At 36.2% G+C, this 25,401-nt stretch overlaps 1 protein-coding gene across 5 annotated transcripts in view; it reads right to left on the bottom strand.

Moving 5' to 3' along the window:
* Positions 1 to 369: 369 nt before the first annotated feature.
* X11Lbeta overlaps positions 370 to 25,401 on the bottom strand; it is a 149,574-nt gene continuing 124,542 nt past the window's right edge. For 2 of the 5 annotated variants that reach the window (XM_070109583.1, XM_036369025.2), the window contains exons 3-13: positions 16,042 to 18,533; positions 14,653 to 14,940; positions 14,294 to 14,580; positions 13,708 to 14,211; positions 12,203 to 12,911; positions 10,934 to 11,479; positions 9,600 to 10,856; positions 6,975 to 7,105; positions 4,838 to 5,605; positions 4,622 to 4,762; positions 370 to 3,691 (exon numbers count right to left, since the gene is read on the bottom strand). In XM_070109583.1, the coding sequence (XP_069965684.1) occupies positions 3,620 to 3,691; positions 4,622 to 4,762; positions 4,838 to 5,605; positions 6,975 to 7,105; positions 9,600 to 10,856; positions 10,934 to 11,479; positions 12,203 to 12,911; positions 13,708 to 14,211; positions 14,294 to 14,580; positions 14,653 to 14,940; positions 16,042 to 18,517 (7,179 nt within the window). In that variant the 5' untranslated portion in view covers positions 18,518 to 18,533 and the 3' untranslated portion in view covers positions 370 to 3,619. The remainder of the gene's footprint in view (positions 3,692 to 4,621; positions 4,763 to 4,837; positions 5,606 to 6,974; positions 7,106 to 9,599; positions 10,857 to 10,933; positions 11,480 to 12,202; positions 12,912 to 13,707; positions 14,212 to 14,293; positions 14,581 to 14,652; positions 14,941 to 16,041; positions 18,534 to 25,401) is intronic. The other 3 variants (XM_036369029.2, XM_036369032.2, XM_036369030.2) reach the window with 3 other exon arrangements.

Raw genomic sequence — 25,401 nt, forward strand, 5'->3', positions numbered from 1 at the left:
CACACTAACAGAAGGCAGATAGTCTATGCATGGATGTTTGTTTATTTCTATGTATGTACTTTAGTGTTTTTGATACAAATCGATTTTTTTGGAGAAAATGCTAAAAGACATATGATTGGTTAAGAAGGTTAAAAAAAAAATAGAATTGTGAATAGAAAAATTTAAATATAAATATATTAGGAGAAACAATTATAAAAATATACTAATACTAATAAAAAAATATAATATAATACGTAATAAACATTAAAAGATATATATGAGAAGTAAAATTAAAAAAAAAAAATTAAGTATATTAATTTTAGTTTATTAAAATATACTCATTTAAGTTAAAAAAAAAAACATTGCAATAAACTAATAACAAAAATTTTATAAATTTTTTGAAATAATAATAATATTATCATATTTTTTTGAGCACTAATATTTTAGATCGTCTAATTTCTAATTAAAATCACACATATTTAAATTGAAATAATTTTACCTAAAAATTAAAAACAACTAAAATTATTTTTCAAATAATTAGAGTGTCTAATTAAGGAACCAAGGTGGCAAATAATTGCTAGTTATTTTAGTGCTTCCATGAAATTGAAATTTTTTTGGAAATTAAATTTATTTAAAATTTTTTTTTTACTATTTTACTCATTTTCTACGCGCCACTGTTTGCTAAATTAATTTAAAGTCGAAATTTTATTCATTACGAAGCAGCAAGCTACTGAAGTATTAACTACAACAACAAATCTACAATGATTTTCATATACATGCACTGGTATATGCCTGTAAATATATTTATGTATGTAAGTATGTGCTTTTTTCAACACTATATATGCCATTGCTAACACACCATATCAAAACTATATATATGCTTTTTGTTTGCTATTGTTTATATTTAGCTGTATGCACTTGTAAATGTGTATAAATGTTTCACTAAAAGGAAAAACATAAACAAAAAAATTATGAAATAAAACAAAAAATAAAGGAATAAAAAAAAAATAAATAAAAAGGTAATAAAAAAATTCAAATTTATTTAATAATCTCTAATTATTTTTTGTTAAATTAGAGTTTGATTTTTCTTAGTAAAGTAAAACATTTTGAAAAACATCTTTATAATTAAAAATTATATGTAAATAAAATCAATTTTTTTTGTTATATGGTACATATATGCACATAACGAAGTTTAAAAAATATTTTTTAAATTTTCAACAAAAAATATTTTTTTGATGACCGCTTATTATTTTCTAATTAAATTTAATTAAAAATATATTTTTAACAATTTACTCCAAACATGTGTAAGCTTGAAATTCCATTTCACAATAAATCTATGCTTTGAGTCACACTGTATTTAAAATGTACGCAATATTTCCGCAACATGTTGTTGCAGCATTTACATTACAGCTGGCAAATTTAAATTGTTATTAAAAAGTGACATTTTATTTAAATTCAGAGCAAGTTAAAGAATTTAAAAAAATCTCGCTTGTAAAAAAAAAAATATTGTATAATTAAATAAATTAGGTTGTGATGATATTAGTGGAAGAAGTAGAAGCGTTAAATATCATACTTAAGATGTCATGTAGAAATTCAATCCCACATTAATTTATTGAATTGAATTATAACTCAATAACTTGACATGGTAAAGGAAAACAGGTTTCACTATACGCTTTTAGTTTTTCATGGTTTTTCCATGTATTCACATGCCATCGGCACAGTGATTCTAATATTCCGGACAGTGCTCTGACACCAAACATTACAAAGAGACTTCTTAGTTGGACAGAAACAGGTGCAGAGGTGCATCATATTAAAAACTATTAGATATTATTTTTGCAATAACCGATAAACAAATCCATAAAGATGGAAAAGCCATAATCAAAGTAATGTGTTTGGTTTCGGAGCATAGCTTTCCAAGCCATACCAGCTCGGTAAAATATATTGAAATTAATGAGTGCAGCTGAGTTGTGATTTGGACCGACTCAATCATTAATCATATTTTGGTTTTCTTAAAAAAAGTATATCCAGCTGATGGTTCTCCTATTGACTATATTATAAAGGCTTTCTAATTTCTTTAAAACTTAACAGAATATGCGAATCGAATTAAAATTTGTCAAAGCAGCAGCAATTTATGTCTAATAGGCTAAAGGAGAAGCTAAATTAAAAAAAATAAAATTAAAAAATATATAATACATACATACATAAAAAACCTTTGGAGAACGAAAAACAAATGTATGTATTAAAAAAATGAGTTGCAGAAAATATTATGAGCATTTTCAAAAATGTTTGCTCTAAACTTAAAAAAAAGTGAATGTGTAATTCGCCACAGTTATTTGAAAAATAATTTTTTGCAGCTAACATTTAAATATATACACTTCAACTTGTAATATGCATTGCTTTCAACTAGAAAATATATATGTATGTATGTGAGCTATTTGATATACATATATATTCATTTAGTATTTGTATAATTATAGCAACTAAGCTAATGCTAGCACTGTAAGGACGAATTCTGCAAAAGGTCAACGTGTTTACGATTGATTTTTTTTGTTTGGTTTTTGTGTTTGAAATTTGTGGTTTACGGCTTGTGGTTTTATCATTATTATTAATTATAATATTTTTCACTTTATTTACGTTGTGTGTATATAATATATTTATGTATGTTGGTATGTATGCAAGTTTTTTGTTTGTTTGTATATATCTCTCAACACTTTTGTATAATATGCTAACAATTAGTATAACTAAAGTAATTAAATTGTTTGTTTTTTTTTTCTTTTGCTTTATTTCCTTTTTGCTATTTTCCTTTAATATTTACTTTAATTTTGCTAGTTGTGTGTGTGTGTGTGTGTATGTGTTTATGTTTGCTTGTGAAACGCGAGTTTATTGTGGCTTTAATGGCGTCGTTTCATATTTTTTCTTGTTATTGCATATATATTTTTTATTCATGTATAAATATATTTCATATGCGTGTGTGTGTGTTGTATTAGAGCAGAGAACGCTAGTTAGTTAGGCGGCTAACGGGGTAATTACATACATGGAAATCTTCTCTAGTTAATTTCATTTTTAATTGCATTTTAACTTTACGCTTAGAACGCTTATGCTTTACAGTTATTTTGCATTATTCTCCTGCTAGTAAATTTATGCGTGTGAATAATTTTTTTCTTCTCAATTTTCGCTTTTGCAATTTTTGTTTTTTACTTTATGTATTTTATTTTATATTTTATATATGCATGTATGTATCTATATATCCAAGTATGTATGTTTTTGTTTTTTAGTTATACGCATCTTATGAACATTTAATTTCATTTGCTACAGTTTTTTTTTATTGTTTTAGCATAGTTCACCAACTGCAATTTACAATTTATAAATAATAATTTTTTTTTATAATTTTTAAATTTTTTTCTCTATATTTTTTTTTTATTTTATGCTTGTTTGCGTTTTTTGTCTTGGAAATACAGGTGTGAAGTTTCGCTTAAACCGCTAGAAGTGACTTGCAACTATTTTTATATATATACTTGTTTATGTATGTTTTTTATTTTTAATATTTTTTGGTTTTATCAGCATAGTAAATATATATTTTAGCCAGTTTTATAATTTTTTTAATATCTACTTATTACTTTTTATTAAAAAAACGCTTGACTTAAATATATATTGGATTCTCCTGGCCGGTAAGTAATCGGAACATTGATGTCGGCATTGTTTTCATTAGAATCTGGAAGTTATGTAATAAAATTAAATATGTGAAAAAATATGCTTGGAATTATATATATTATATGTATATATACAATTTGGGAAAAGGGACGTGTATATAAATAGTACATCAAATATATCCTAAGTGCCTTATATAATATTCGGTATCCATATTAAACATTTTTTTGTTTATTTTTTTTTAAATTTAGTTTTGTTGTTGTTTTTTTATTATTTGTTTTTTTTGTATTATTTCATTTTATTTTTATTTTTTAGTTTTTTTTTAAATTTATTTATTTTAATTTTTTTTTTAAATTTTTTTTTAAACTTTTATAAAATTTTTTTTCAAAAATTATTTGATTTTTTAATCAGGTGGCAACCCACAAATATTTTCAAATTCAAACTTTTTAATACACTTTAATTTGATACCGAATAATCAAAAATTTTTTTCAATTTAAATGAAACAGATGGCAACTTTTCACAAAAGTATCTTCACCAGAAATATACCTTAACCTCTTTAGTTTGATACAAATATTACAATATTGCATTTTTATGAGGTTAACTAAAAATATTGAAACAGGTGGCTACCCCTCTCAAAATTATATTCAAATGTATGTCATTTTAACTCTCCTTTAGTTTGATACCTCTATTGCAATAATTGGTCTATATTAACAATTTGATGGCAACCCAACCCAAAAAATTATTTACAATTTGGAGCTTTCCGAAAACTTCCATATTTAATGATTTCTCACAATTTTTTTGAACTAAAAATTTCAAAACAGGTTGCAACTTTCTTTCGCCGAAGTCTGTTCCTTTGCGATTACACTAATATTTTTCGAGGTGAAATTTTTGAGAAAATATATAAGCACATTTTCAGTGAAATTCGGATTGGTTGAAAATTCAGATGCCTTTGAGTCACTTAATTTTGTGTATTACTTAATAATGTTTCGCTTACCTCGCCCACTGATGTCGCCAGCAAATTGACGATCTTCTCATGTGGCACCGCCACCACACTTTGATTATTGATTTCAATAATGCGATGGCCCACGCGCACACCACCACGCTCTGCAATGCCGCCACGCAGCAAACTGCAAATCTGTAACGGTAAAATAAATTAGAAACTTCAAACTAAATTCTGAACTTTATATTAATTTTTTTGTATGCCACTCACCACACCATTTTGCACGCTGAAACCCAATTGGTACTTGGTGTTGGGTCGCTTGATCTTCACCTCCACAACGGGTGCGCACGGCACCACTGTGAATTTTACCACAGTCTGGTTTTTCGTATTCTTTATGTACGTCTGACAAGTGGAAAGCGGCAGCCCCACCAAACTCAGGCCGTTAATGGCAATCAACTGATCGCCAATATTCAATTGACCACAACGCGCCGCCGCCCCGGACGACATCAGATTCGCTATGACCACCGTGGGCAACATTGAACCCCAACCACTCTCTACAATGACCACACCTAAGATTTCGCCTTTAGCCTTCGGTACCACCACCTCCTTTTGTAGTTCTTTCTTGGCGAATATCTCCAGTTCATCGCCGAAGATCTCCTGACTGTTGAGCACCTCCTGGTAGTCCATTTCCTTAACAAAACTATGATCCTCAATTCCGTTCGCTTTCAGGAACTCCATGTAGGCCACTTGAAAGGCCTGTCCAATTGATTGTGCGATAAATTGCGCCTCATCACTCTCGAAGACGTGACAGATCATTTTGGGTGTACGATTCGGTTTGGGCGCATCGTCAATGTCTTGTGGCACGAAACGACGTCGCGCCATCAGCACCACGAGATCACCAATATCCGCTATGTAGGAGATGGTGCGCAGCGCATGGTCCATCATGATCTCCTTGAGGTCGGTGTTGAGTACCATTATCTTCTCGGTTGATATGAAGAGATCCACCTCGGTGCTGGGCTGTACATCGCCATCGGGTGCCTGAAAGTTAAGCGAATGGGGGCACAAATTAACTGACAATATCGAGCGGATAGTGAGGTACAGAAATGCGAGCAAATTACTTTCTTTACTACTTTTTTTTAAGCAAGTGATGGCATGACAAATGAGTCGAATACTTACCAGGGCCTTTAGTTGGTCCCGCAGAGCAAAGAAGAATGTTCATGAAAATACAAAGCATATTTAATGTTAAGAATTACATACATATATAGGTACATACGGTACTAACAAATTCTTTAGACTGTTTTTTATTTGTATTATAAAACATTTCATTTCTTGAATTCAACTTAAAATTAATTTTATTGTATTTTTAATAGTATATTTTCCTGGGCTTAGAGCAATTACTATACATGAGCAATATTAATATATAATTCACATAGCTCTCTCGGGATTTGCATGCGACCTCATCTTGCAAAAAACCAAAGACGGTCAAAGTCCGTGTTCTTAATTTTCTGACACGAAAAATGTTCTCCTCATGACTGTGTAAAACCAGCTGTCACTGCCAGGGAATATATCGACTTCTTAAGAATTATTTGTCGGAAGCCAAGATGAAAATGTATTTAGGTCAAGAAGCTCTTACTGCGTAAATAACGTATGTCTTTAAAAATTTCTTATAAGACACCGTGTTTCCTAGTGGACCGACAAACAAACAGATGGTAGTACTAAGGGATCCCAACTTGATGAGTCTGAAAACGGTTGTACACCTAATATATACATATTTATTTCCAATAACCAAGAATTGGAGAAAGATTTTTTCTGAATTCCAATCGGAGAAGAAAAAAATGGTGTACAGTCAAGCAATAACAGATTATTTTTGGTGACCTTCATATACAAGTATAGTAGTCGTCTTCGATTCGTCATTTCTGTACTTACTATGCTTGAGCTCGGTACCGTTATCTAGTTGAATTCAATAAAGGAGAGTAAGATCATAGCTGACCGTTATTTAATTATTTATGTCACTCTCTTTCTTCTATACCAGTTGTTTGTTCGATTCGCTACTCTCCAAGGATTGGAGGTATTATTTATTAATTAAGCTAAATGTTTTGAGCAGCTACGAATCAAACGTAAATATTTAAGAACGGCATACATTTTCCAAAATCAAGTGAAGGTAATTTATAATGGAAGTCTATAGCACCTTACTGTTCTAGCAAGTCCTAGCTTAAAAACTAACAACCTTAAGAAATACTAGGGCAATTTACAGCAAAATACTTAATTTCTGTTCGATTTTGTAGGTTTAAAAATTTATATCATGCAGATTTAATGTACACATGATTAGCAAGATCTAGCCAATATAAACTACCATAACAAACTTTTTTTTCGCCTCTTGGAGGTAAAAATCGATGTGGCGACTCACCTTTATGCGTGAAACCGCTTCTTCGGCTTGCATCATGCGTGTCGACTTCGTGGGTTGGCCCTCACAAACTAGCTGCGTGGAACCGAGATACTTGGCGCGGAAGAGTACGCCCTCGATTAGCACTGCGCCACCTGTTTTTGGTCGAGAGCGTGTGTGTATGCATATTTTTGTTGAACAGTGTTGATTTTTGTTTGAGGTTAGTGGGTGGTAAAAGTGGAATCATATTAGAGGCTTAAATAATTTATTATATTTTCTCTACTGTTTTTATTTAAATTTAGCAAAATTTCTAATATAAAGCAATTACTAAGTGTCCGTGACGCAAGTTGTGGAGTTTGGAGAGTGAGTTTACATGCTTTATTTTAGTCTTGAAAAAAAAAATTCAAATAAAAAGAACCCTTTTAGTCCCTTATATTGTTATGTTCTTGAGATATTTTATTAGCGATGTGCATAGATAAATAAAAAAAAAATGTATCGACCGTTCAAATTCGATTAATAACATTTTCTTTATTCTATATTTATAATTTTTTAATTTAAAGAACGATAAATATTGAATTTCAATTAAATAATCGAAAAAATAGATATTCATATGTTCACTAGATTAATTTTAGTTAAATTCTTTAGAGAAATATCGGCTTCATTTTCGATTATCGATTATTTTTTTATTCATAATTTTCAAACTTCTTCATTCCGGTTTAAAATAAATATTTAAGAATTTACTACAAAATTATTTTTAATTATGCAATTTTTAAAAATCGATTATTAATTCTTAGATATGATTTATTAATAATAAAGAACAACATATCGTCGAAAATGCATTAATCTAGAATAGTATATGCTTCTTTATAATATTTTTTCTATTTTTCATAACATCGACTTTTAGTTCGACCATTTTAAAAATTATCGATAATTTCAGTGTGTGCAAATACTCGATTTTTTCATTATTTGTTTTATTTTTTCAATTTTTAGAACGCTTATCTGAGCAAATTTATCAACGGCGACGGTTGAACTGTTGGAATTGAAAAATAATCGGTTTAGATTTCTTCGGTAATCGATAAGGCTAATAAACAAACAAACCAGTTTAATTTAATCGACACCGAATATTGAAAAAAACCGTGTTCCAAAAGTTGCAAATTTTTTTTTGCATATAAAGATTTGTTTTGATGAACGACATATAATCGGAAATGTATTTGTTGCCAGTTAATTTCTTTTTTTTAAAATGAGTGTATATAACAAAAATAAGAAAATCAATACACAATTGTAATTAAAAACGTTACAAATATATCGATAACTTTCGATTTTTAATATTACACAACACATCAATAATGATCTTCGATATTACAGAATACATAAACAGTGTTATTCAAAAATCTAAGCTAAAAACGTTAATCGATGCATGATGTAGAATAAACGGTTATAATTTAAATTTAAACCGTTAAGTTTAAACCGTTAAAGTATAATCGATTATTTAGTACACACTACTAAATCAAAAAAAAATCATCCAGTTAAACTCTAAAATTCGAAGATTTGAAGGTTTCAATAGTTGATATAAAAATTATTAACGATAACTGAGGTCGAGTAATCGTTTAAACAAGTCGAAATAGTGGTTAAAAATTAATCGATTACTTAGTAGGCGATAAAAATTATATAGCTAAACTACACAGTTTATATATTTGAGCGTTTTGTTGAGATACAAATTATTATCGATTAAAAAAGTAGGAAAATCGATTACTTAGTAGGCGATTAAAATCATATAGCTAAACTACAAGTTTTGGATATTTTATCGTGTAGTTTAGATGAAATTTATTATCGATTACTACCAACTAATCGTTTACAAATATTGAAATAATAGTTTAAAAAAATCGTTAAAAAAAATGTAATATAATGTATTTTGAAAGGTTCAATCTTTGAAAAATGTTATAACGAAGTTTACAAATTTTGTTTTCTTTTCACTCCCCCACTAACTGCCGTCACGGACACTGCACTAAAAATATATAAGTTTCTATGTCTGTATTATATAAAAAACATTTAGAAATATTATCTTACAAAGTATGCGGCGGTTTGAAAGCAGTTTTACATAATTGTTTGTTTTTGTTTTTTTTAGTTCGTCAGAAAACGAAACGTAACGGAACGCATGCAAAAATAAGAGTTATCACAGATTAGCAGAATGTTGAAAATATCTCAGTTGTACTAGAAGAATGTAGTTGAAATAGAAAATCGTCGATCGATCGTGTTGTACAAATTAAAAAATAACAACTGCAAATGGGCGCCACTTAGTCAACACGAACACTACCAACGAACTTCGAAACAAACCAACAAAAATAACATATACGAACATACAAGAGAATTTGGAAAAATATATATATCGAGACTACTACAACAATTTGTATGATGCAATTTTTGATGAAAATTATCGAAAACTCTACACGAACTCATTTGTAGTGTTCGGCAGCGGCGCGAGTGACTCCGCTATTTCGGCAAAACTCAGCGCATCTAACTATGTAATTGAACTCGCACGGCTGCTGCACGCCCATTTACAACAATGCTATTCTAATAGTAACAACAACAACGTTGACTAAAATTGGCATAACGACACTACTTGCGCGAAGATAAACCCAATACATTTACCTTCTTTGTTCTTACTCTTTTTGACTTTTTTCTCGCCACTGGTGCTATTAGAGCCAGCCGAGCTGCTGTGACCACCGCCACCACTGCCACCGCCGCCCACACCGACACCGCTGCCATTGGCACTGCCGTTGCCGCCAACACTGCCATTCGCATTGCCGGTGCTGAGGAGGCCGATGCCAACACCAACACCAACACCACCACTACCCGTACCGCTACCACTGCCGCTGCCGCTGCCACTGTTGCTGCCGCCGCTGTTCGCCAAGCCATTTGAGTTGATCGTCGACAAATCGAGCTCTTTCTTCGAGTTGCCGCTGATGCAGGCGGAGCCTTCGGAGCCACCCGGACTGCCCATACCCACGACGCAATCTTGCACATCAATGGACTTGAGGGGCGACTTGTCGCTGTGCTCCGAGGACGACATGGAACCATCAATGTCGAGCAGTTTGCTAGTGGAATTCTTCGGTGGTATCGGCGGTGGGATTTCGGGCATGGTCGAGAGCAAGGCATTGTAGCCGTTGCGTGTCTTGGTGCTAGCCATTTGTTTGGGCGAGATTTTCGAGAGCAAAGAGGAGCGTGGCTTGCGCGACTCCCACGATTTGTTCTCGTCATAGTAACCCTGATCGTCGAGACGTTGATGGCCGAGCAGGCGATCCGTCTCGAGATCGGTGTCGACATCGTCTTCGTCGGCGCTCAAATTTTTCGAATGATGTCCCGGCGAGGATGCGAGCAGACTTTTGTTGGCGCTATTATCCAAATGGCGTGGCAGCCAAACGGGCGAGTTCATCACAGGCGAAGGCGTACGCGGCATGCTACGTTCGGGTATGGGTGGTGGTGGCGGTTGTGATTGCGTTTGCGATTGTGACTGTGTCTGTGTTGATGGCAACGTTTGCGTGGTTGGCAGCAGTTGTGTCTGCGTGTGCGATTGGTTGGTGGCGCGTAGCGCATTGCTCAGCACTGACGGTGCGTTGCCGCTGCCACTCTGATGCTGTGTGCTGTGTATTTTGTTGCGGTTGAGTGTTGAGCTGATTGCCGAGGCCACCGATGTGACGCCGCTACCGCTATTAGAGCCGATCGCTGTGCCGAGTGCATTTATGGGTGATGTGGCGTTCGGAGGTGGCGCTCCGTGCGAGTTGTTGTCTTTGTAGGGCGTGGGCTGTAGAATCTCCGGTTCTGGACTGAGTATGTTCGGTTTGCGGTGCGGTGCGGGTGCCGGTGGTGGTGGCGTCATCTGCACCATGTCGGGACGATGGAAAATACCTGCGACAATGTGAGAAAACAAAATTTTATTATACAGCCTGACTTTAAATGGGTGAAAAAATATGTATTCGTTATACTTATTGAGTAAAGTGAGTCCAATTCCGGATCGATATTCTTGAATACTTTATTATTGCTATTACTGGTTGGACTCTGACCGAGCAGCTCGCGTTCGCGTCCATCTCGCTTCATGCTCGAACGCACCGACTCGCGTCCAGAATCCTCGTGTATGCCTAGAGCCGAAGTGGGACTATCGTTTTTATGCAAATATGGCGCGTCGTGTATAATATTCGACGATATTGAGTTGTTACGCGGTTCGCCGCCAATACCACCACCACCACCACCGCCATCGGTTGTCGAGATGGTCAAATTATTCATGCTATTTATACTGTTGTTAGTGGATAACCGTTTCATATCCATCAGCATTGATATTCCACCGCTGCCGATGGGGTTGTGATGTATCGCGGTATTCGGCTGTTGCAAATTGTTGTTGAGATTATTTTGGTTTTCCGTATCGGATGTATGACCCGATGACAAGCCATCCTCAAGCACAGGCATGCTGGAGGCATAGTATTTTGTGTAATTCGAACAAGATGTCGAGACGCCATTGATTTCACCCGAGAGACCTGTAAAGTGAATGATATGGTTAGAGCTTTTGACACTTATTTGAGTCTATGTGTATTTTGGGAAAATCGACTTTCAATTTACAGCTAAGAAAGGTGAAAATATCTTAATTTTTTTTTACAGAATTTTAGAAGATCAAAGCTTTTTAAAGGCGATGGGATAAAATTCTTGGGCCGCGAAGTTAAGTTTTGGAATCCTCCAATCTTAAGCACATACTACGGTCTCAATTGGCAACAAATTTTTTAAGGGTTCAGAGGTTTGTTGTAGTCTGTTGAGGGCGACCGTTATATATATATATTTTTTTAAATTTTTTTTCAGAATAGGATATTAAAAATGGACGGAAAAAACGCCAACAACGAAGAGCCCTTGAACGCCTAGCACCGCAGTCCTTAAAGAGGTCATTAAGGTTTTGTATACTGTAATATCTAAAAGACCGGTAGAAGCTCTTTCGTAAAACGATAGAAGTTTATGAGCAACCGTCTGCAAAATTTAAAATGAACTTCTCAGTTCTCTGGGAAGTATTGGAATGAAGAAGCTGGAGATCGGGTTACGGCATCGGATCCGATGATTCTCGATCGACCTTTCTCTTGAAGTTTAACCTACTGAAATGCAACGTAGATGCATTTATATCCGATCAAATATTCGCATCACTTCAGCAACCGCCAAAACAGGCAGAGAGGCTTTACAACAATAATTAGCATTTATTTTTATAAACTTCGACTTACTGTCCAAATCGCCGCAATTCGAATCGTAGTCCGTGGTCTCTGGCGAATAACGGTAAGTACCCGGTGTGTCCAATTGATTATGATTAACGCTATCCTGTTGGTCCAATTGTTCGCCGCTGCTGCGACTAGCCGAGTCCAAGAAGAAATCGAAGTCGCGCTTCAGTGGACTAGCGGTAAAGCGACGCCGATGTGAATTTGTCGAATTGTTATAGTTGTTGCTATTGCTGTTGCTATTATTGCTACTGTTATTGAGTTGTTGTTGCTGGCGTTGTGAGTTGGCTTTCCTCTGGCGTGAATCTTGTGGTGTCTGCAGTTGCTGTTGTGGCTGCTGTTGCAGATATTGTTGAGCGTGTTGATTTTGCTGTTGCTGTTGGTGTTGTTGTTGTTCTGATTGATGTTGACGATACAATGTGGGTGTCGGCGATGTTTGCAAATGTAGCTGGGTCTCACGCTGGTTGTTGCGTTGTTGTATTGTTGTTTGCAGTTGACGCATTTGGTTGTTATGTTGCTGTTGCAGTTGGTGGTGGTGTTGTTGTGGCTGTATACCGTCCATATCTACACCCATTAAACCATCGTCATCATCGTCGTCCTCATCTTCTTCGTCCTCGTCGTCTTCGTCTTCGTCAGCGTCGATATTCACATTTGATGGTGAGTCCAATTCATCATCATCACCATTGTCCAAATTACTATGGAATTCATATTGGATGTCCTAGAAGAGAATACAGGAAATACATGAGCTGTCTAAATTGTCAAGCATATTTTAGTTTGGAGTTCGTTTGTACGAAGCACCATTGCATTTTTTGAATCTAACATTTGAGGTTATGTACTTTTTTCGACCGAAGGCGACATTTATTTCAGTTTGCATGAGGGTACAAGGAGGCAAATCCCACAAATATTGTGGAGAATCAATTGACTTTTATAGGAAATCCGAAGGTTCGTAGTTCGTGCAGTCAAAGTCTGGACTGCCTTTAAAGATAAAAGAATTCCGGATTTGAGCTTAAAGATAGACGCATACAGTCAGGTTCAGTGATATTCTGGTGGTCGATTATTTTTCTGCCGAATTTTTGTCCGACTTTAAAAAACTGGAACTCCAGGAGACTGAATGAAGACAGGACCATCTGGGAACAAGAATTATAGGAAAGAAACAGGCTGAATGCATCTACGCCTCGAAAGAAACAGCGAAGAGCAAACGCAGTGGAGACTATTTGTCAATTTGAACCTTTGTACTCGTAAATTCTCGATCTGCCAGAATTCAGAGCTCAAAATAATGCCTCCGAACTTGAAAGCGACGAAGAGGATAGATAGGGCTGACCGCTGAGATTGTATTTGAAAGAATGCATATAATATATAATAATCTTAAGGTTTCCGATTTCCGGAAATACTTTCAAATCCCGGCAAGTTTAAAATGACTACTAAACTTATCTACGATCTAGGCCCATTGTTGGATCTTGATCGAACTAAGTTATATAAATAAATATCTTTTTTTTAATATTTTATCAACTTACGATACTGTCAACATCGCTGCCATTTTCAAGCGGTCGATCGTCCATCGATGGACACTTGAAGAATTCTTCGAGTACTTTGCGTGTCTCGGAGAATTCATAGAGGTAGTCGAACGTCGAAGATTTGGTTGGTATGCTGAAGGCGCTGCTACCGATCGTCGTCAACGGCTTGCAGGCCGCATTGCTCGCACTTGGCGGCATTGTTGTGGTGTGCGATGCATTAATCGCCGGCGATTCGATGGTGTATGTGGGCGTGGTAGGCACACCCGTTGTGGATATGGCGTCTGGTGTGGTTAAATCGGATATGGTGCCAATTTCGGAGACATCATTGCTCGTATCCTCGGCGTTATTGTCCAAAGTGCATGTTGTGGGCGGTGAAGATTGCCGTTGTGGCAGCGTTTGTGGTTGCTGATAATCCTGTTGTTGCTGCTGCTGTTGTTGTTTAGAGTTGCTGTGATTCAGCAGCATAATTGGTGGAGTGCTTTCACGCGGCGGTGAAATAATACGCTGGAATGTGAAGAAGCAAAATTTTAAATGATGGAAGCGAGATAGGGAAGTAGAGCAGTTTTTAATGGTAGTAGAGCCTCACCTGTGGAAAACCGGGACGCGCCGGGTATTGCTGTTGTGGTGAATTGTGCGTGGTTGTTGTTGCGTTGGTATGTTGACTGCTGCCGCCGCCACCATTATTGGAGGCGTTTGTTGTTGTAGCTGTCTTTGTCAACTGTTGTTGGCTATGCGTTTGCTGCGCATTCGACACTGCCGCATCTGCTTCCAATTCTTCCTCTGCAGCAGAAGGCGCTTCTGTTTCGTCTTCTATGCCAGCGGACATGACGCCACCTGCCTGGCCGCCAATGCGACGTGGTGAACCCTCATATTCTGCGCATAAAATAATAGTAATAACAGTAAACTATGTATGTAAGTGCATGAGATCACTCAGCTCCAACTCACCTATGATGCCGTGTCGTGTTTCGACCGCGCGCATTGTGTAGCTACTTCGATCCAAGTATCTCTTTTGATGATCCTTATACATTATTGACGTGTTATTGTTGCTTGTCTTGTGACTTCCGGTTACCTCTACAACGCCATGCTGGCCGTTGAGGTCTTCTTCAACAGAGTCGTCTTTGTTATCGACCAGTGTCAAGGATGTGGGCTGTCTGTGGTGTTGCTGTTGAAGTTGCTGTCGTGTCGACGCAGGTGGAATTGGGGGGGCACTTGTGTCGGTTGTTACTCTCAAGTCTGAAAGTGGAAAGGAAAGGGCTTAGTTGTTGACGAAAATTCAATTTTTGCATTATTAGCTAAAGTACAATAAATATAGTGTAAAATAGGGTGCAATTGGGCATTTAATATGAATTGAGTTTATAAGACGCCAATTTTGAGCAAAGTTTTACGATTTTTATATTTAAATTAATTTTACATAAGTGGCAACTCTATAAAAAATATATCTAAATGAAGAATTGAAAGGCACTTTCCGAAAAGCTTTCTTAAAGTCCGTGCATTTCTAAAAAATGATTATTTTAAGTTTCAATTAGTTGGCAACTCTAATATAAAAAATGTTTAAAATGAAGAATTCTCAGGCACTAAACAATTTCCAATATTTTTTCCATTAGGTGTGGACTCTATTCTAAAATATGCTTTAAATGAAGACTTTGTTGCCACTTTCCGGAAGGTTTTGCTATGTTTAAGAGATATTTTAAAATATTTCTAAGTTTAATTTGTTTTAAGGATGGCAACTCTGTTGTGATATATGTATATTTTATTCTTATTAACGGATTACTATAGTACTTTCTGTTTAATATCATTTTAGCATTATGTATCTCAATTAAAATAAACATTTTTCCTAGATGAATGCAACCTATTTGGGGCTCGAAGTAAAGTTCAGATATACACATTGCTATTTTCAGGAAATAACGTAAAACTTTCGATCCCTTTTTAGTTAGTTGGATGGTTAAGTTCGAAGGATAGACTATTTTATTAGCAACTGAGGAATTCAACGCTCTGTTGTTATACCCTTCAAAAGACTCGTGCTCAATTAACTTTAAAAATTTGTCACTTTAAGCGATCGTCTTTCGAGCGTATGTCTGTCATTTCTGGGACTTTGCATTTCTTTTGATGAGCACACTCCAAATAATCCCTCGAGGGTTCGTAAGAATACGGAAAATCCATTTTTGGATCAACTTTAGGGACTTACTCTGTTTAAGTATGAAATTACTGTTGTGATGGTGTACAATTTTATCTTTCTAAAATTGGTCCTATGTACATTTACATTTAAACTTTACTATAGCTTTATAGTTCGGTCTGTTTCAAAAATCATAGGAACACTTAAATATTTTTACTCACTTTGCCAACTTTCGGTTATATCATCGAAAACGACCATCTCGCCATTGCTAGCCACAGTATGTCCATTTGTATCACCTACATTGCTATTTTTCATAGAGTTGCGATATTTCACCGCTTGATAGTGTTGTGATCCGCCTGAATAGGGGTCTCTGCAACGAGTTTGCTCCCTTTCATATTCATGTTCACGCTCCTTTTCTCGTTCTCTGCCTTTCTCCTTCTCTCGACCGCGCTCTCTTTCCCTATCGCGTTCCCGCTCACGTTCACATTCAAGCTCCCACTCGCGTTCACGTTCTCTTTCTCTTTCCCACTCACCATAGGCTGCGGCCGCTTTACGCTGTTCCCTTTGTTCACGGTCACGTTCTCTTATTTCCCGTTCTACGAGTATACTGTTATCGCTTACACTAATTACATGTTGTTGTTGGTCCAGCGATGTTTTGCTACCATATAGATAATGACTGGCTAACGGTGTGAGACCCTCCGCGCATGAATCCTGCACAGCTTGTAGACTGTTATGTTGTTGTCTTTGCTGTTGCTTCACGTGATAACCACGCTTGGCAGTCGTTTCGACGAATTGCTCGCCAGCCAGAGGCTCCATCGTGTTGCGTCCCAGTCGACTGATGTGCTGTTGTTGATGATGTTGCCGTGTCGGCATATTATAGCTGGAGTTAGTGTAAGGCTGCTGCTGTTGTTGTTGTTGTTGTTGATGATGATATGAGCGTCGAACCGAGCTCATGGGTGCTGCAGTAGCAATCGGTCCAGTCGTCGCTGTGGAACCGAAACCTGACGACTGCGTGCCCACCGGCGTTGCCATATCGTGTTGCTGCTCCGCATCGGCTAACTCATTATAGTGCGACGGCAAGCGCGTATCTGTATTATCGTCGATCGCTTCATTTGTATTACCATGACGCACGGTGTCCCAGTAGTTGCCATCCTTAATGAAGGGATTCTGGTTCAAGCTTCCAGCGGCCACGTTCGTACCATTATGGTTGTTGGACTGTTTGTGCTGCAGTTGTTGTTGTGTCGATGAGTTCGTATAATGTGCATACGACTGTTGTGAAGGGTGGTGGTGCGAACCATAAGTGGCGCGTTTGCGCGGCATTTCGTAACTGTTGCTATTGTCGCCGGTCTGATGGTGGCGCTGACGCGTTGCACCCTGCGAATGTTTCGTTTCCGTGTGATAGTAGAATGTAGGCGGATACGAGGGCACTGGCAGCTCTTCGTCGTCTATATTATCGCTATTGTTTATATTTTCGTCGTCAACGACGTCGCTAAAGTGGCCCTCGTGACGTTTGTCGTTGTGCGTACGACGTCCGCTCGCGTTGCCCTTATCTTCTTCACCGAATTTGTGCTGTGTGCGCGTGGCGCGCGATAATGCTTTGTCCTCCACGCTGTCGATGTGATTGAGGAAGGGATTAGTCGAAATGCGCGGCGTCACCGACGACAGCGATTCGGATGAGACCGAAGACGTTGAAGGCGGTGGCGGTGATTGCGTGATAATATTGACGCTCTTGTAGTAGTTGACTGGCGGTGGTGGCGGCGGCGGCTGTGAGGCGGCTCGGGTGCTTTCCGCGGGCTCACCGTACACGATATCGCGATCAAAGGTCGAATTCACGCGTTGCTTGTAGCCCGTGCTGGGCTCTTGGCTCTGACTTTTGCTGGGAATGCTACTGTTGCGACTGACTGTCGGCTGATTGCCGTTGGGCGACAACTGACGCGGTCTACACTTGGGAAACAACAACGATATTTGATCGTTTAGCAGTGGCGGCGAGCTCGAGAGTAGCGCTTGCGATAAATTTACAGTTGCTGCTGTTGCTGTTGTTGTCGGTGACTTTGTGTCGCTTGGCGTTTCATGACTTTGTGGCTGCTGCTCAACGCTTGCGGTTTCCTCCTCCAATGCTCTTGTCAAATTGTTTGTTGTTGTTGCTGTTACTGTTGTTGTTGTTGTGGGTGTAGCGCTGCTGCTATTGCTGCTAGACTGGCTGTCGTCAATAGTATTGCCAGCACCGTTGTAGCGTATCGGTGAAGGTCGCGTCGGCTGGTTTGTTGTATTGTGGTCGCCAACAACAACAACGCTCTCTTGCCCCGCGACGCTGCCGCCGGCACTTAATGCGCCAGTGGTTTTTGTTGTAACCCTGCTTTTGACGTTGGCGTTTCTGCTGCTGTTGCTATTATTGTTGTTGTTGCTATTGTTGTTGCCGCCAACACCGTTTAATGCTAATGAGTTGTAATAGCTATGCTGTGCCGTTGACGATGATGGATGGTAATATGATTGTGTGTGCAGCTGCTGCTGATTTTGTTGTTGCTGTGATGTTGATCTCTGGTAATTGGAATTGTTTGCGGTTGCAGTTGTGTTTGCGGTCGAGCCTAGTGTCGCCGCTGTCGCTGATTGCTGTTGTTGCTGATGATGTGAATGATGATTTGCGCTACTCGTTGGTTGTCCAGCAGCATTTGTTGTTGTTGTAGTTGTGCTTACCATTATTATTGCCAATGCACTGTATTCGCGTTGACAGTTAACGGTATAACGGTATGCGTATCCACATTCAGCGTTGCATTTGACATTGTGGAGCCGAAGTGGAATCGGAAAAGAGAAAGAGTTGGGGAAAAAGGTGGTTATAGCATTTTAATTTATTGTAAAATAAGTAAATATATATAAAAGATATTTGTAAATAATTTAATTATTATAAAATAAAAAGACAAGTTTTAGTGAATTAATTTTTTTTATTAATATTTAAATAATGAAAGACTAAAAGAAAGAAAACAGCTTCTCTCAATTTATGGTGGAAACGTTTGTAAAGTGATGATATCAAATGCGTGGCTCAAAGGCTTCAGGTATTAATACTCCTACGTATTTTTTTTTAACATAACCTCTGCCCTTCCAATGGGAGCTGTGATGTGATCGATAACTCTATATGTTAATAAAGACTGTGTATTCTCTTCGATCTAATATATTCTCCATCGTTTTATAACGGTAAATGAAGTGTGGATATATCACAAGACACAGATTTTAGAATATACATTTATGAGAATGGGTCTGCGCCATAAAATGATCTATTGAGAGTCTTGTAAAAGCCGATAAATCGGAAATTATAAAGAATTGTCAAACCGCTGAACAAAATGTTGCTGCATATATACTTTTGGTTTAGAATAGAAGCTTTATATTCGTTGCTACAGATTTTTTACAAACCAATTTGATATTTTATTTTTGAAAGGAGCCCATTCCAGAATGAAGGTGGTCCTAAATGTGCTCGTTTGATAAATTTCGAAGGATATTTTTTGGAAAGACTCCAGTGAGAGTCTTGGCACATTCCTAATTATGTTTTGGTTTTTAAGTCGTGTAGCTTAAATTTTTAAAACAAAGCTCCTGATCAATTAAATTTTTTAAAGTTGGCAACAAAATTCTGAAAATAGGAATCAGAAAAGCTGCGAAAAGTTATCGAGAAATCAATGTATCCTCATAAAGTGTCGGTTTCGTGCGGTTTTTTGAGTATTATTATTAATGACTCTCGAAAATCTGTTTCTCTCATGTGCTATATGAGCCAAATAAAGTGTTTTTTTGGAACCAGTATTTGCAGATATGGGCAGAGGCTAGCTGTTGATATTGAAAAAAAAACCGTGTGGAGGGAGTTCTTCAAGTGAATATGAGGAAAGATTGTCATAAAATAGAACCCAAAATATTTAGAAAGACCTGGAAAAACTGGATTACGTTTACGACTCTATAATGCTTGTTGATTTAAAAAAAAGTGAGAATAATTTATTTTTTTAAATTATTGTTATGAATATTATATTATTACATGTGAAAGAAAGCGTCTTGTGAACATCTTCATAAGTTGCAAGTTTTGTTAAGTCAACACATTCCCTGAGGAAAACTGGACATTTAGTCTACGAAAGGCGAAGTTTTACTCCACATTATTGTACGTATTTACGTCACACATCTCTAGCATAGACAAGCTTACTATTAAAATAAGCCTTTTTTGAAGATTTAAGTTTAGTTACCGGTGGATGTGGCTTTGAAGAGTAGAAAGCAGTATAGAGTTTGCCATTTTACAGTCGTTTCGGAACTAAGAACGCGTTGGAAATAAGAAAATAATTCTTAACATTTTTCAAGTATATATGACTTTATCGCGCAACAGATACGAGACGTTTGGATACCATTAAATACCACACCGGTCATTGCGGTCTACAAGTAAGTCTTTCAAAATGATGCTTGATGCCGTAGTTCGTATCCGTCCTCGTTGGGCACGGCTTTAGTTTAATACAGAGTGCGTCAGCTCTAATTCATGATTAGAATTGTTCTAAATTGAGGTTTCCAAAACATATCTAAGTTATAAAATTTATATATAACAACATAAAATTTGACTTACTCTTATATAAATTGTAAATGTTGCCGAGAGAGAATATATTTGAATTTATCTATTATTATTGAAAAGTTATTTTTTATTGATAAAATAAACTCCGCTAGATACAAAACTTTCTTTTGTTTTTCTTTTATAGTTGAAACAACTCGCTGAATATCAGATTGAAAGCTCACGTGCAATTTAAATAAGTATACATAAATACATATACATATATAAGTACGTATAAAGTACATATAACTGTATTTAGATGTGTATGTGCTTCAATATCTCGATGTTGGAAAAGTTCTTACTTCGCCACATACTCGTAACTATATATATATATATTGGTATGTGAATTGAAAGGAGTTTCTTTTGTAATCAATATCTTCAGCGTTTCCGCACAGCTTGCCATGAGTGTGGTTGGTGTGCATGCTTTTAGGCGCAAAAGCACTTCAAAACGGTATCAACATTGAAGCAAGTTTATTGTATACAGTTTTAACTAAGTTTTGTATACAGTTATCTTTACACATAACAACATACATATTTATTTATAAATCAGTTAACTTAAGTGTAAATTCCATTTAGAATATAGAAATTTGATTTACTGCAATTTTTAAGCAAACAATTTCGTAGTGGGAATTTAAAGTAGAAAGAAGGATGGAAAAAATACATTTTTATACTATTTAAATTTAAGAAAATACATTTTTTTAAGAGAAATTAATCTATGGAAAGACTTTACATTTTCTAGCTATTTTCACTAAAATTGGCATTGGTTATTGCCTAAGACAATGATGCAATCTGCGAAGAAATCATTCAGATCGAATTACTATAGCATAAAGCTATCCTACAACTGTCACACATCTGATCAAAGTACTTTTGTATTTTTAAAATTTTTAAAGGGTAATATTGCTTCGGTGCCACCGTAGTTAACGTTTTTTTTGTTATATATTTATTTTGACCTGTTGTAGTAAATACGATATGATTTCATTGAAAAGAGACTCATATAAGTACAGTTTAGAACTCCATTTTAATATACTTTCTCACATGATCTACTTTGGGAATCAACCAAGTGCCTATTCTTATGCTTATGAATTGTTTCCTCAATATTTATAATATGTATGTAGCTTAAAGAAAGACTGTTCTATAATACAGTTATCTTAGCTGAACCTCCAAGCCTTGAATAATGGCTGAGAGTCTGAGTTTTCCTCGACGAAAGAATAATCGTCAAAAAACAATAAAATTTAAGCAGAGCAACAACATAAATGCGAAAATAGCGAAGATAAAATTCAGGTTCGTCAACAAAGAATACAACAAAGAATCCCTCGAAAGATCACTAACAACAAGTTAATGTTTAACAAGCATTTGAAATCCTAAGATATATATATAATAGAAATGTGCTTTGGAGTTCATTTTGCAGTCTTGCAGTTTAGCAGTTCCACATGTATCGCAGGTCTATCATATTCGGATCCAATATCAACTCAAAATTTGTTGTCGCTTTCGCTTCTGATGCTTCAAATCAACAAGAAACTATCACTATAATTTGACTATTCTTAATGCTGTGTAAAAACCGAATCTGTATCTATAATCTGCTTGGCATAAAGAAAAAATTTGTCTTCAGACTTATCTTCAGAATTACAAAAAAAAAAAAAAAAAACTGTAAAGACAAGTAATCTTGAACTCATCACTGCTCATCATTACTCATACTATCGCTTCAACTCTCTACCAATTTTTTTACTTTGACAGCCTCGCAGTCCTTCCCGTTTAACCCGCTTCATATAATCACATTGTCAGCTTATTGATTGCGCTCAACACGAAGACTTTGGCCGCCGCTTGGCATTATTAACCCCAAAAGTATTGCCGTGGCGCTATTTAACTCACTTAACTCACCGCACAGGAGCACAAAACGCCACAAACTCTTTTCTTTTTCTGCATTACAGCTCCCATCGCTATGAACGCTTTTGGCTGAGGCAAAAACAAACAGCAAGTGGGATTTTCAGCGCCTTATTATTGTTAAAGTTTTGCCAAAAGCTCTCTACTGCCATTCTTATTCATTGCCAATTGTTGTTGTTGCTGTTGCTGTTGTCGAGGGCTTTTCTTGTTCGCTCGCGTCAACGTCGGTAAATGCTTTGTGCAAACTTTTCTTCAGCGCCACAACAACAACACCAACACTTAAGCTGCTGCTGCCACTTGATTAATTGCAAATTCCTTTTTCAGACAACCATAGGCGCAAGGCGTGCTGTTGTTGTTGTATTGCTACGTCCCTTGTTTTTGTAATATGCTCAGTTTTGCTTGAAAGTGAAAATATTCAGTGAGCTTGAAATTAAATACCGACAACTGTGGATGAAATTGCAGTTTTTTGGTCTTCGGCAATTTTTCAAGCTCGCTTCTTCTTTGTTTCCTGTTTCCCAATTTTTTTTGCTGTTACTTTTTTGTGCTTTGTTTAATTTTATTTGTGCGTTCTGTTAGAAAAGAAATATTTCATGAATATCTTTTCTTAAAGTTTTGTTTGTTCACTTAATAATTAATTGAACTTCATACTTGGCGAGCACTTTTAATAGCTTAAGTTGCCCCCCAAAAGAGAAATTAAGCTTTAAAGCGGATAATATGCAAAAACAAAGTTTGGAACAGCAAATATTTTTAAGTTATTAGTAAACGACATGTAAAGTTATGCAGAAATAAAGGCGTGGGTAATTATTTTTTTTAAGCCTCTTATCAAAATGTTTTTAAAGCTCTTTAGGCAAATAAGCAAAGCTTAGCCTATGGAAGCTTTTAAAGCTTCGTGCGGATTTCTCCACCTACAATACGGTTTTAAAAAATTTATGATTTTTCGATAGAACTATTTTTCAAGAGATCCGAAAATTTAATTAAATCTTGTTGCTACTGATGACTTGAGTGCATTTCATTGATCTCCCTTTTTAAAGAACCAAAAAATTCGTGAAGAACCATAAGTGTATATACATACAAACTGATCAACTAACCTCTAGTCCTTGTATGGAAAATTTCTTTTTTTGAAAAGATATCTTCATCAAATTTGACATATATTGTTATTCATCTCCAAACAAATTTTGCACATCGGACCTCTATAGCATTTATGTAGCAGCCGTACAAAATCAAGTCTTTGTATGGGAAACTTTTTTATTTGACAATAAATCTAATCTTCACGAAATTTGGCATGGACTATTTTTCCAGACAACGGTAAAATCTCCGAAGAAATTATTTAAATCAGACCATTATAGCTGTCTTACAAACTGAGCGACCAAAATCAAGGCCTTGTGCGGAAACCTTTTTTATTTGACAAGACATCTTCACGAAATTTGACATACGTTGTTATTCAAGGTAACGATACAAGCTTCGAATATATTGCTCAGATCGGACCACTATAGCATACAAACTGGCCGAACAAAAACATGATAAATATTTCCCCCCTTTAAAGCTATAAGAAATGCACTTTTTACGAGTGCTATAGCCTCGGTGCAGCCGAAGTTAACGTTATTTCTTGTGTTTGAATTATTTTTGGATTTTTATTGACTAATGTTTTCTTCAGTACAATTTTAGCCACCTTAAATTGCTACATAGTGCTGCCAATCCAATCGTTAGCACAGATAAGGAAGTTTAAAAGTTTATTTTATTGTAAAGACAGCAAATTTTGCCTGCAAAATTTTTCAATTCACTAAAATCAGATTACTCTAAAGCCTTTGGAGTCTCACTAGAATTTCGATATATTGCCTTTTGCGAAAACAACAATAAGTCTAGAATAAAATAGCATGCAGCAAGAAGTGGCTTTACATACACATAGGTACATATCTACAGCCAGAGAAACTACGTTAACTTAGCCATTTTTAACTGCATTAAAATCGTTGTTGCATAAATAACTCAGAATTTCCAGAATATCCATTACAAGCTACCTATCTCACACTCTCATTTTCTCTCACCACTCTCACCCTTCAAGCGGCTTGCCAAAAGTATTGATACGAAATTTGTTCGGACTAATCGAATTAAATGGAGATTCTATTGAAAGTCGACAAACAATTCGGTACAAACGACAACAACTGCGCCCACCGAATACCCAAAGCTATTATAAAAGCGTAAGAAGATAAAAGAAGATGAAGCAGAAGATGGAGCTAAAGTTGCAAAGAGGCACATATAATATCCCGCATAGCTTTTAAAGTCAGTCCCAACAAAGCCGCTGCACAAATCGACCGACAACAGACACAACAGCGCAGGCGGCAATTGCTTTTCGCCAGCGGGTGTGCAACTGAGGTGGATTACAAGTTCAGCAACATGAAAGGGTTAAAGTGGTTGGGGCAAGTACACAAGCAACTTTGCGGATGCGGTGTGGAGATTTTCGCTTTAAAATCGATTACAGGAGTTATGAGTGGATATGCACACATACACACGCACATATGTACATACGTATGGAGGTATGCGTGACTGAATGCATGAAGGAATATGTGTGTAAGCGTCTTATGGGATATGAAAGCGGTAAGTTGAGGTAAAGATATTCTGCAGAAGACACCGCATGAAATCGATGCTTGCTACGAGCTATATACTTTCACAGCTAACCATATACTCATACATATGTATACATACTCGTATGTATAATAAATATATACAAACCTCTCCAACGGCATCTGAAATGCCACCTTCTAAACATCACTTTGAACACCTTGAATGCAAAGTGTCCATCACATTTTCACACACTTTTTTTTTTGGGTCCACAAGTTTACATATGTACGTACAAATCCACCTACAAACATATATTTACCGTTACAAATAAAATTTTCGTAAGTATAACTTTTAGTTTGCCTCAATTCAGCTGTTTAACCTCATGTACACGTATTTACACATACATACATACAAACATAAGAAAAATATATATTTATATGTCTATGAGTGTGTTTGTGTTTAGCTTCACTTCACCAAAACTGCCTTTGTTAATGGTTTTTAAACAGAACTGACAGGTGGCAATAACGATTGGCAATTGGCGATGCCATGAGGCAATTTGTTCCTCGAAGGCTACGGCATG

This window comes from Bactrocera oleae, chromosome 5 (assembly GCF_042242935.1).
Source record: "Bactrocera oleae isolate idBacOlea1 chromosome 5, idBacOlea1, whole genome shotgun sequence".
Lineage (NCBI taxonomy): Eukaryota > Metazoa > Arthropoda > Insecta > Diptera > Tephritidae > Bactrocera > Bactrocera oleae.